Raw genomic sequence first — 12,915 nt, 5'->3', positions numbered from 1 at the left:
GTTTTGTATTCTACGGCACCAGTGTGTTTGTTACCATGTAATTGTAACCTACCGATCTAGATAGTTATTATTGAAATCCGCTGAATAGTTTAGGCAGCGAAGAAACATAGATTTCATATTATTATGGTCGGCCATGAGAGGGGCCGCGTTATTAAATTTTATATGACATAATAAGTAAAGATTTAGACACGGTCTGTACAGTAGAATTTAGCAGCATTTACTCACTGTATCGTAATACTTATTCATTCAAGTCCTTACCCGTGGAAACATAACTTTTATCTACAACTACTCAGAACCAACCTGATAATTCGCATCCGGGGGTTCAACATTTTGACGTTATCTGTGTAAGATGCTTGAAGATAAGTTGACACTTAAGATTACCGTTACCTTTCGGCCTCGGAGAAGAACTTGGTGGACAATGTCTCGCATCGCAGTAACACGCCGGGGTCCGTCGATGCCACACGAAGCCATGGCGTTGGCATCAATATTCGGAATATTGGCGCTCTGTCACTTGTGAGTATTAAATAATTTACCTATGTTTTCAAATCCCTTCCTACTACTCAGTGTGTAATTATCGAACATTGCACAAAGCTGCAGTTAACGCGAGTTACTCACGAAATAACGCAAACAAGTTCTTATCGGTAAAGATCGATCATTGGTCGATTTGAACCCCGGTGATTACCTACCTAGATGTTAGCTACCGAGAAATTATGGCTGCGCATGCGACTAGGAACCAAATTAACGTTAGGTAATAGGTAGTTAGACATAATGTCATATACTCACACCAGCATATGTTATATTTTTGTATGTAACATGTATTTTTTGGTAGAGAATGAATTCAAATCAAATATCGCATCATGAGCGCCTCATATAGCCATCCTTAATAGCGCGTGATTCTTTTACGAATGAGTTGATTATGTATATACTCGTAAGTAGGTACTTATTATGATTGGGATTCTTTAGACTCTTATTTAGGTACACTTTGTATCCATTTACACTTACACGTCTGTACAGGGCCGGATTTCCACCTAGGCCCACAAGGCCCGGGCTTAGGGGCCCAGGCCCCCTAGCAATAGTTTTGAGATGGAGAATAATAATAATAAATTCCTAGTGCCTAAATCCGGGCCTGCGTCTGTAAAGAGGTCCCGTTGGTTGGTCCATGAACCTGCAAATGTTAACCCTAACGGCTCGGCCACGACATTGAGCGACTTGCGACGGCGGCAGCGATAACCATAGGTTAGAGCGAGACACAGCGGTCGGACCTTTCGTTCCCACCTATGATTGTCGCTGCCGCCGTCGCCAGTCGCGTAAAGTCGTGGCCGAACCGTAAAGTTCCTAAAAAAAGACGCTTATCTAGAGAGATTTCGTTCGTTGACCCGCCCGTTCCTATTCCTATCTCTATCGCTCGCGCGTCATTCTATTGCTGTCTCGCCCAAGATGTGCGAATGTGCGACCGGGATAGCAATTAATGACAATGCGGCTAAGTATCAGGATAGCAGAGCATATGAGAACACCTATTCCTATCTCTGCCCCGCTATCTATATATTCTCATATGCTCATTGCAGAGTAGGTACTTACCTACTGATGAACTCTGCATTGATGTCTTGCGATACTTAGAGATAGGAACAGGCGGGTCCAATGTACAAAGTTCCTTGTGCTAAGAGTCCTTTCTTTATTATAACATTTATAACCGTTCATTTTTCACAGGCCACATGTATCTAATAGTTTACTGTGGGTACAGTGAGCTGCAAAAATGCATGGACACATTATGAATAGAATAGAAGAGGGTTGTACCTTATCATAGTTAATATTTATTATCATGATTCTGAGTAAAATATATTTCTCTTGTCTTATACACAATTTATGTCTGTTATAATAGTGGAGCGGCTCATATAAAATTTCCTGATGGGTTCACGTTTGGCGTGGCCACAGCGGCTCACCAGATTGAAGGCGCCTGGAATGTTAGCGGTGAGAAAACATCCTTGTAATTTATCTATAAACATTTTCTTATTATAATCTTATAGTCGGGGGGTTTTTTAAATTTTTATTTGTACAAATTCGCTCCGGATTTATAAGTACCTATGGCATTAAGGTGACGGTAGAGGTGGGTAAATTTTCAGATTCTGTCAATTTACCCCATTTCACACACAAGCGCACTTCACGCACACTACCTCACTTTACTGGGACAGGTCATTGACCCATCAAGTTTTTTTAAGATTGCGTTTTGAGTTTAGTGTTAACCACTGACCTCTTTTGAGGAACAGAAACTGTAAAAACGTTCCATTGAAAGAAGAAAGAGAAACAATACATTAAATCTTGCTCTCCTTGTCTGTTCATGTCACACGTGACGTATTTAAATTCTAATTTAATTCATTTGATTGTTAACTATTTTCTGCATATTATGGCTTTGTCGAGATACGCGTTTTGTAAAGTTAAACCGAATAAACCCAGATGTCATTAAGTCAGATGTAAAATGTTATTTACTACTCTATACGGTTATTCATAAGGCGAAAAATCAATTCAATTAAAAATTTAAATAAATAAAGTTTCGGCAGGGTGGAAATTTAATTAAGGCCGACAAAATAAAATTTAATAATATATGTCGGCTGATGTACCCCTAAGATCTTTACAGATTTACTTGTACGAGTATCCTATATTCGCTATTTATTTGCTATTAAATTTATAAAATTAAAATAAATAATTAAATATTATACTGGCATTCCACCGCTATTATTTCAGTGCTGAACTGATTATCTTCGATCGTAGCCTTGATGATGTAGTTGTACTTACACTTACGGCGGTAGGAGCGGCAATGAACCCCGCGCAGCGTAGAACGAGAGGTGCGTTGGGATAAGTGCATATACATATAATTCTTCGTGCGTCTGTCTGTCTGTCCGTCCGTCTGTCACAGTCTATTTTCTCCGAAACTACTGGACCAATTCAGTTGAAATTTGGCACACATATGTAAATTTGGCACACAAATGTAAATTTGTGACCGAAAGATGGACGTGTAACGTAAATAAAATGTATTTTAGAGAATTTGAAATACGGTAGCCATTTTTGGGGGGGGTAAATGAAAAAATTAAAAAATATGTTTTTTAAACTATATAGTGTTACATATCAAATAAAAGAGCTCATTGTAAGAATCTCAAACATAACTTTTTTTATAATTTTAGGATTAATAGTTCAGCAGTTATTCATGAAAATAGCCAAAAAATGATCATTCTCCGCCCACTTTCTCCGAAACAACTGGATCTAAAATTTTGAAAAAAATACACAAAGTAGTTCTTTACCTATATATGTCAGGAAAATCTATAAGAAATGTGCAGTCAAGCGTGAGACGGACTTAATATACGGAACCCTTAGAATGCGAGTCCGACTCGCACTTGTTTTTGTTTAGCTCTTATTAGGTTTAAGGAGTTTTATGAGTGAAAAAAGAAGTTTTTTGTTTTATGTGCCCGCGTTATTGCCGATCGATTGTGTTTTAAACGATAATTAGACAAAAAAACTTGTTTTTCACCCAACGAATATAGATCCCCATGACACATCTTCCAAGTCGCCTTTGGATAGGCTTAATTTTAAAAATAATTGAAATAATGTTCTATATCATTCATACTTGCAAAAAAAGACTAAAAATAATTTACGTGACCAATGTTTATTATTAGTAAATATCTTACAATTTAATATCTGATATATCACACGATACAAAAAAATGGCCGCAAAGTTAAAAGTTTATTTATTTACGTTACTAGTCCATCTTTGGATCACCGACTCTTTGTCATATGTGAAAAATGTGTACCAAATTTCAATTGAATTAGTCTATTAGGGGCAGACACACGAGTGATCTTAAAAGGGATTTTTTTCTTGAATGATTTGTATGTACTTACCCCAACGCACCTCACGTTCCACGCGGCGCAGCGTAATCAGTAAGTACCTAATAATTAGTGTCCGACCGAAACACAAATTTCTGTATATATAAATATTGTTGTCCTACTTGCTCGCCAACTTTTGGTCTTTGTCACATAGTTTAGTTTCATAATACGAAGTACTATTTCGTATGTTTCGGCCAGGCCGAAAGATTCGGCCGTTTGTTGGCCGAAACCGAAACTACGGCCGAAACATGATTTTATGGCCGAAACCGAAACCGAAACCGAATCTTCGGTCGGACACTACGAATAATCACAATGGTCTTAAGTACCACAGACCCTACTGTCGCTTAAGTCCTTTATGACAATCTCTGCCTATTAGAACTTATAAAAAAAAAAGAAACCGAGTAATTATATCCAACTACCGAACCTGCTTACAAATTTTCTCGAGATATTTGAGAAATGTGATATGCAAAGGAGAACATTCGAACAAACGAAAGTATTTTTGCCCAAGCTGAAACGGAGACCTTCGCCTACGCTCGGTCAGTGATGGTTTAGGTACAGTCAGCTGCAGGTCACCCCTGCATAGAAGATTGTATGCAGGGGTGGTACCTTTTCTCTGCAGCTGACTGTACTGTACACCTATAAAAAATTGTTGTACCTGCTGCAATTTTATACCGGTACCGTACTTTATATTTCAACAGGTATAGTACCTTCAAAACGAAGCGGTATTGATAAATAATAACGGTACCGTACCGCCTATAAATAATAATAATAATTCAGCCTATATACAGGGTGGTCCAAACCTTGACGTCCAAAAATTTTTTTTTAGATTCCTCACGTCGTGGGCTATCAGAATATACCCCATGTATGTTAGCCGATTTTTCGTAGTTATCGAGTTATGATTTTTTTTTACTTTTAACTTTTCATATGAAATTCCGGGGTTCCCATACAGAGTGGCTAAAAAATAACTGCATTTCCGTTGCCAGGGAGGTTTTGGGATTATACTGAGCAACTTTTACAATGGGGCCAACCCCGAAACCGCGAAAAAAAATTACCCTTCCATAGAAAATGGACTAGCCAAAATGTATAAAAAGCCAATTTTTTTTTCGCGATTTCGGGGTTGGTCCCATAATAAAAGTTGCTTAGTATAATCCCAACACCTCCCTGGCAACGGAATGCAGTTATTTTTCAGCCACTCTGTATGGGAACCCCGGAATTTCATAGGAATAAGAATAAGAATAGAATAAGAATAAGAATTGTTTATTGCCACATACATGAACATAAAATAGAGTTAGAATTACTTACATAATAAAATAAAACAGTTGTTATCATATACAAAACAAAAGTGAGAAGATCTTTGTATTAGGCAAAGGGTTCCAGTCTCAGCGTGTGCCGGGCCTAGGTGCCCGGCGCTGGTTTTCAGACCGGTCCCAGACTAAGGACGGTCGGAGAATATTACCTACATAGGAAAAGTTAAAAGCTTAAAAAATCATAACTTGAAAACTACGAAAAATCGGCTAACATACATATAGGGTACATTATGATAGCCCACGATTTTTGGACGTCACGGTTTGGACCACCCTGTATAGACAATAATCTCAACGCTAGCCCAATGCGGATTGGGGACTTCACACACAGCTTTGAATTTCTTCGCAAATGTATGCACTACGAGTATGCAGGTTTCCTCACGATGTTTCCTCCTTCACCGAAAAGCTAGTGGTAAATATCAAATGATATTTCGTACATAAGTTCCGAAAAACTCATTGGTACGAGCCAGGATACCAATGAGTTTTTCCTTACCGCTTATACCGTAAAGAAATAATGCAGTCTCTGCTTTGCACGATTATTGTGTGGACATAATTCTTATAATCACCGAAACATACATACCTCTACGCACAGAATGTCATTGAAATAAAACATTGTTTTTTATAGTAAATTAATATAACATTCGATTTATACACATAACAATAAGCAGGCCAGGCCGCAGCGATATTGGCCTGTAAGCTTCATCTCGGTCTCCAAATCCGCAAAACTCGCTGGTACTAAATGCTGGTCTTGCCGTTATTAATTATCTTGATTCTTGAAGATTATCAGAACAGCACGTTACGTAATCGCATACATAGACGGAACGAACGTCAACAAAGTAGGTGTAGACACTGCAAGTCTTTAGGTATTAAACGAATTACGCTTCGTATTAATAGATGAGTAATATTTAAATGAACATATAATATTCTCTAACATAAATACAAGATTACAATTAATTGACATCAAAAGTCATTGACGTACAGAAGTCATATACATTTTTATAATGACGCAAAATTGATACCAGCATAATGAAAATCAATCCCAATCAGTAAAACGAGTCTTTAAACTTTTTTCATTTTAAGCGGGTTTTGAAGGAACAAGTTACTTAAATTCGATTGTAATCGTATTGTTTTAGGATAATTTACTGCTGTTTTCGACCGTTACGACCCGTAAATAACAACAACTCACATTTAAAATTTGACTGGAGCTCGACGTGATTATATTTATTTACCCTATTTTATGAAATACAATTTATCTACTGGTATACATTTTCGTATGCGTATATGATGAAATGTCTTTATTAATGTCAAAAACGAGCTATGACGATGTACACGTCTGCTTCGATGCAAGGCCAACGGCCATCTGACTCGAAGAAGAGTTTTGAGTGATGTCGTCAATGTATGGAAATTATACGAAAGTTTACATTTGGGATTGAATTTCTGTGTTGTATTTGTGAGTAAAAATATAAGTAGATAATAATCTGGTAGTTTAGTTATCTAGCCTTCAAAATCCCACAACAACTCAATTACTGTCAAAGACAAAACTGTAATGCGTCTTGCTCAAACGGAACTCCATATTTTGATTTTTGGACACTTTTAGTGTCGATTTGTAGAGAATTACAGGAAATAAAAAAAAATATGGCGTGAAGAGCCGGTACACGGCTTCTTCGTGAACAGATTTGCGTATAATTTAATGCAGTTATTAATCATTCATTGAACAAATTGATTGCACAAAGTGAGGTCTAAATCGAAAACGTCATATACCGTCCCCTTAAGTACTTAATCTAGGAATTGCCAGGTGACATTGTGTATATGCTTGCAACATAAACACTCAATCAATATTTACTTATCTACATGTACCTAGTTCATATTATCAATTGATAAACAGTCCAAAAGTTGTTGACTACGAGTATTGCTCAATCCACGTCTCGGTTATAGGTAAGTTCCAAAACGATTAGATAATATATGAATGTTGTTATACCTACAAATACACATTTAATACCTATCTACTGGATTTCAGAGGGCCTAGCCTAGATGCCCATCGTTAGCGCCGTAGTGAACGAAACGGTAATATCTCTCACTCACTTTTCCATATTAGTGCGACAGAGAAACATTAGCGTATCGTTCGTTACGGCTTCAAATATTGAAATCTTGGCCAGGCCCACTTCTGATAAATATAGAACTATGTATTTCGGCAAGTGAGAATTCTGTTCACAGAATAATTTCGAAATAAAAGCCATTGAGCGCGCAATTGACATTAGATAAAGATAGTTTATTATTTAAGTAAGCATATTACAAATTACAATGCGCTTATGAACGTCAAATGAAGCTACAAACGGCTCTCACCTCTGCCTTGCGAACATTTAATTAGGTAGTTCTAGTGCTGCCCTCGCGCGCGTATGTAGATTTAGGTACGCTACGACTTTAGCTGCTTCGACGTAGGTAGCACGTACCGCTGCACTATGGAAATAATGAACTTATTTATTAATAAATATTCAAAGATCATCAAAATTTGTATGAATGTCCAGGCAAGTCGGAGAACGTGTGGGACCGGCTATCCCACACCCGGCCGGAGATGATCGCAGACGGGACCAACGGCGACATCGCCTGCGACTCTTACCACCGCTACCTCGAAGACGTGGAGGAGCTGGCGTACCTCGGCGTGGACTTCTACCGGCTCTCCCTGTCCTGGGCTCGTATCCTGCCCACCGGCCGCGTCGACCACATCAATGAAGACGGCGTGCGTTACTACAATGATCTTCTCGACGCTTTGGCGCAGAAGAATATCGAGCCATTGGTAATTTATAGGTTATTTATGTGCAGGTTACTTTTTAATTGATGGCGGACGGGACTGTGTCTCCGGTACGCCGAATATTGGAGAAGCTAGTATACTTAAGTTCAATATGAATTTCTAGCGCGTTTCACTGTCGCAATCGCATTTTCTATGGATGTTAAGTACGCCAAGTGCTGACTGCAAAAGACGTTAAATTGAACCCAGTAGTCGAAATGTATAAAATATTTAATAAGTAGGTACCTAAGGTACTTAAATTAAATAAACTAAGTAACATATGTTTATATCCAACCTAATGTTCCATAAAGAAAGTACCAACCAATCCAAAAGTGTATTTTTTTACAGGTAACATTATTTCACTGGGATCTTCCCCAAACTCTTCAAGACCTCGGCGGCTGGGCCAACCCCAAAATGATTGACTATTTCCGCGACTACGCCGACGTGTGCTTCAGGCTATTCGGCGGCAAAATCAAGTCCTGGATCACCTTCAACGAGCCCTACGAAATCTGCGAAGATGCGTACGGAGATGAGAAGAAGGCCCCTGCCATCGACAGCCACGGCGTCGGCTGCTATCTCTGCAGTGACACAGTTCTCAAGGCTCACGCTGAAGCGTACCATCTGTATAACGAAACGTACAGGCCTGTGCAAGACGGAAGGATAATGATCTCTATTAACGCTATTTGGTACGAGCCAATCGATCCAGAGAACGCGGAACTTGTTGCGCTTGCTGAAGTTGCCAATCAGTTTAAAGTAAGTGAACAAGTACCTAATGTATTTCATACACAGAGCTGGTGGCTGCTCTAATACATCAGGTCATCAGGTCCCTCCGCTTTGTCTTTTTCAAGCCTTGTTAAAGCATTTGTTTTTGAAAACTCCAAAATCCCTTTTCATTGTGAGCAACTGATTGTTCATTAAAATTTTAGGTACCTCTATACCTACTTATTTATGGGCCATAATAAGGTAAAAAGATGATAATATTCCTTTTGCATCAAGGTACCGAATGAGCGTTCCTTCATCAACTGCGCTTCTAGATATTTTCTGATGCAATAATAAACCTTAGGTACACCCGCTCAATATGTTGTTCTTGTATTTACAGTTCGGCTGGTTCGCACACCCGATCTTCACAGTAGAAGGCGGCTACCCTGCTGTAATGGTCAACAACGTAGCTCGACAAAGCGAAGCCGAAGGCTTGCCGAAGTCTCGCTTGGAACAATTCGACGACTACTGGATCAACAGAATCAAGGGAACTTCGGATTTCCTCGGCATCAACCACTACACAACTCACATCATAACGGCAGCGGGCGTTGACCCTATCGCCAAGTCGCCCTCTTGGCTGAAGGATATCGGAGCAGTTACTACTATGGAAGTAGGAGAAGACTCTGCTTCCGAATGGCTTAGGGTAAATCAGTTTAAAATTATCTTTCTAGGTTCTTGATACTCCACAATGAAATACGAGTAGGTAATAATCTGACACCTAATACTTAATTACTACCACACATTATCGAAAAAGAATTTTCGCGCTCAGACATTATACCATTTGTATCTATTTTATTGAATATTTAGTTATGTGTGATAATTATAAAAACTTATACATATATGTATACATTTCAGGTGGTGCCTAAAGGCTTCGCCAATCTGCTGCGCTGGTGCAAGAGCAGCTACAACAACCCACCGATCTACATTACGGAGAACGGTGTCTCAGACCGCGGCACTTTGGAAGACTACGGTCGCATCAAGTTTTTCAATGTGAGTTTATCTTACTAATCTGAGTGTTAAAGTCCATACTTTCGCCATCATCGCTGGCATCTTAGCTATAAGTTAAAGAAAAAAAAACTCCTTGGTATGTATTTCGTTTATTTTAGCATTAGAAAAAAGGTAAACAATCTTGACGTGTCTTTTTATTGAAAAACCCAATGTTGTATACTTAAGTATTTGGCGTGACTTTTTCAAAAGTGTTTTTCAATAAAAAAACACACATCAAGATCGCTTCCCTTCTTTCTAATGCTATAATAAACGAAGAATAGGCATAAAATAAATGGTAATTGGAATCTACTTAATGTGTACAAAGTTTAACCTCTGTTTAGGATTATCTATCGGCAATATTGGAAGTAATCTACGAGGATGGCGTCAATGTGTTGGGCTACACAGCTTGGACACTGATGGACAACTTTGAATGGCGTGCTGGATTCTCGTAAGTGTCATTAAATGTATTTCAAGCCTGGTTTGACCAAACTGAAATATGCAGTTATGCACTTAATCTGCTGGGAATGCATCATATTTAATTGTACGGGTTAAGCTATCCGAGCCGGTAGTAACGTATTTCTACCCACTTTGTAACCATAACTACTGTTTTGTATTTGTACTTAATAATGACTTATTTATTTTACATTGTCTGCACGTTAGTCCTAAGATATAATTATAAAAATTGTATTCTCAAGTAAGCGAATTTTGTAAATTCTTATTGAGAATAAAGTTCTTAAACCATATCTTAGATTAACGTACCATCACGCTCCGCGATTGTTGCGTCATTTAGGGTCCTAGCTAAATAGGTTGTTCAATACTAACGCTATAGAATTTCCAACTTAGCAAGAACCCCAAATGGCATAACAATCCCGTGTGGGTGTGGTGACTGTATGAAGCTATATTGCAACCTACTGAGAAATAATAGTACCATTTATTTATTTAATATTCAAGTAAATAGGTACCTAGGTATAGCTCAAACACATTGAAACATGCACTTTAACGTCTTGATATTAAGGGGATTGTTCAGATATATAATTTGAGGGGTAATTTCTGTATCTTAAAGAAGAATGTAAGCTACGAATATGTGATAAAAGTCCATCAACCCCACTCATCTGACCTTACTTAGAAAATGTATTTTATAACTTGTTTTCCAGACCATTACCAATTATAATGAACTTTTCAAAATTACGTGCATCCTTATTTGGTTCCTGTTTTGTTGAATTTCTTATAAAAAAAATAAACCCTGTTTTTATTTTTTTAGGGAGCGTTTCGGTTTCTACTACGTGGACATCACAGACCCGGCACGGCCGCGGACGCCTAAACTATCGGTGGAATACTATCGCCAGCTCACTGCCACACGAGAGCTCCCGCAGGACGACCGCTTCAAGGACCCCGCTGTAAGGCTTGCTTGTTCACACTCTCATCTATGTGTACCTAATGCCCACTGTGTGAAGGTTTGTGTCGGACGTCGGTGGAGTACCTACTAACGCCAGCCACACAAGGTTTGTGTCGCTGAATACCATTGCCAGCTCACGAGAGCTCCCGCAGGACGACCGCTTCAAGGATCCCGAATGCTTGTTCACATTCTCATCTACTTTTGTAATGCCCACTGTGTGACGGTTTGCTTTATGTCGCTGGGGTACTTAACTAAACAAGACCATAAATTAAAACTGATATCTGGCACCATTTATGATTCAATGCTTTTAAAGCAAAGCTAGGTACTTTATTTTATTTATTTATTTGTGTAAATATGTGTATGTATTAAGTTTTACTATATTTCCACAGACGCGGATGGGCTGATAAATCCTTGGGTGCCTTTTTGTAATATAAGTATGTACCTATAAATATATATACCTAATACAAATATTTAAATGTATTGGTAAGCATTGAACTAATTTTAATGTCAAACATTAATTATTGCTGTTTTGTGGTTTCGCAGATTTACAAAACCGAGTTATAGGACTCCCACACTACAAGACTAGTCGCAAATAAAAGGAATTATATGTATTAAAACAAATATTTATTTAATTCATATAAGAATATCTAATTATCTACAATGAAATTATTGTAAATTAATTTTCTAACCATAAATTTCATTGTCGTAACATAGATACACGAAACATAACTTACTACAAAGAAAACTCGCATCCGCGGTCAGCCAGTAAGAGATATATTATGTATTAACATTATGACGGCTACACCTACTTAAGAAATAAACGATTATGAAATATAATATTGTTCTGAATATTATTCTGTGTACATAAAAGCGGGAACCGTTAGCTGTATGGAATGTTGATGTGGCTCCGGCATGAGCGCCGTCGAGTCCCGGAGGATCACATACATAAAAACTATAGTAGACGTACATAGATACATATTTCAAAAATACACGGTGGCTCGGTTTTGACTGCTGAATTATATAAGACCAAGTCTCCAGAACCTGTGGCGCCGTGCGGCACCATCTGTTCAGCTGCCAAAGCCGGTAGCCACGATTTATTTTGTGAATGTGACATCTACTATTAGTTATTTGTATATGTTGGTCTTGGTTATTAAAGACGGCCGCGAGCGGCAGTTCGCAGAGTCATACAGGCGCCAGCCACGAACAAACACTGCAACACTTAGGTAATGGAAGACATGTGAACGCGAGGGTGGCATGTGGTAGACCTACCCTTTATCTCACGAAATTTAAAAGCTACAATTTGCTATCAATTATAAATCTTTACCTAATAGATTATATTTTATACGATTTATTTTCTAAAATGTAGTCGAGTAACTTCTAAAATTTCATGAGACAATCAGATAGTTACACGTGTATGATTCCACCGCCACGCAATAGTAAGTGTAAGGCCTGAGTGGACGCTCGAGTTAGGCGTGCAGCGGGGCGGGGCGTGCGGCGTACATGTTAAACAAATGCAAGCGTATAGGAGCGGCCTTAGTGCACGCTGCTCAAAACACTTGGGAGCTCGACGCCACGCTGCACGCCCCGCCGAACGCTCCGCTTCGAGCGTCCACTCAGGCCTTACACTAAGTGTTGACGTGTGTTCAAACATTGCACACGTACCTAAATATCTGTGAGATGACATATTGACATCGTGTCTAGCGCCAGCATTACAATATAAACGACACTGTCAATTGTTTTACTTTTGCTCTGTCGAAGTGATTATAATGTAAGAATTTGTATAGCGAATACAGAATAATGAACCGAAGAATA

The 12,915-nt window shown here is 38.6% G+C and overlaps 1 protein-coding gene across 3 annotated transcripts; it reads left to right on the top strand.

Annotated features, from left to right (window-relative positions):
* Positions 1-394: 394 nt before the first annotated feature.
* On the top strand, positions 395-11,940 carry LOC134663185 (myrosinase 1-like). 3 transcript variants are annotated; one of them, XM_063519562.1, is made up of 10 exons: positions 396-513; positions 1,880-1,968; positions 7,702-7,970; positions 8,310-8,714; positions 9,061-9,363; positions 9,576-9,710; positions 10,049-10,155; positions 10,969-11,104; positions 11,493-11,537; positions 11,647-11,940. In XM_063519562.1, exons 1-9 carry the CDS (start codon positions 419-421, stop codon positions 11,505-11,507), a joined length of 1,554 nt encoding a protein of 517 aa, XP_063375632.1. In that variant the 5' UTR covers positions 396-418; the 3' UTR covers positions 11,508-11,537; positions 11,647-11,940. The 3 variants fall into 3 exon arrangements, with proteins under 3 accessions (XP_063375631.1, XP_063375634.1, XP_063375632.1); XM_063519561.1 differs by lacking the exon at positions 11,493-11,537 and having other exon boundaries at positions 395-513; XM_063519564.1 differs by lacking the exons at positions 8,310-8,714; positions 11,493-11,537 and having other exon boundaries at positions 395-513.
* The last annotated feature ends 975 nt before the right edge of the window (positions 11,941-12,915 follow it).

The sequence above is a fragment of the Cydia amplana genome, chromosome 4 (assembly GCF_948474715.1).
Source record: "Cydia amplana chromosome 4, ilCydAmpl1.1, whole genome shotgun sequence".
Lineage (NCBI taxonomy): Eukaryota > Metazoa > Arthropoda > Insecta > Lepidoptera > Tortricidae > Cydia > Cydia amplana.
This window is presented reverse-complemented; position numbering and strand designations above follow the sequence as displayed.

Bases quoted from the DNA above. Each gene is read 5' to 3' on its own strand.
- LOC134663185 (XM_063519561.1), top strand. From the start codon at position 419: ATGTCTCGCATCGCAGTAACACGCCGGGGTCCGTCGATGCCACACGAA. The intron at 514-1,879 runs GTGAGTATTAAA...CTGTTATAATAG, and splicing joins ATATTGGCGCTCTGTCACTT to TGGAGCGGCTCATATAAAAT. The intron at 1,969-7,701 runs GTGAGAAAACAT...ATGAATGTCCAG, and splicing joins AGGCGCCTGGAATGTTAGCG to GCAAGTCGGAGAACGTGTGG.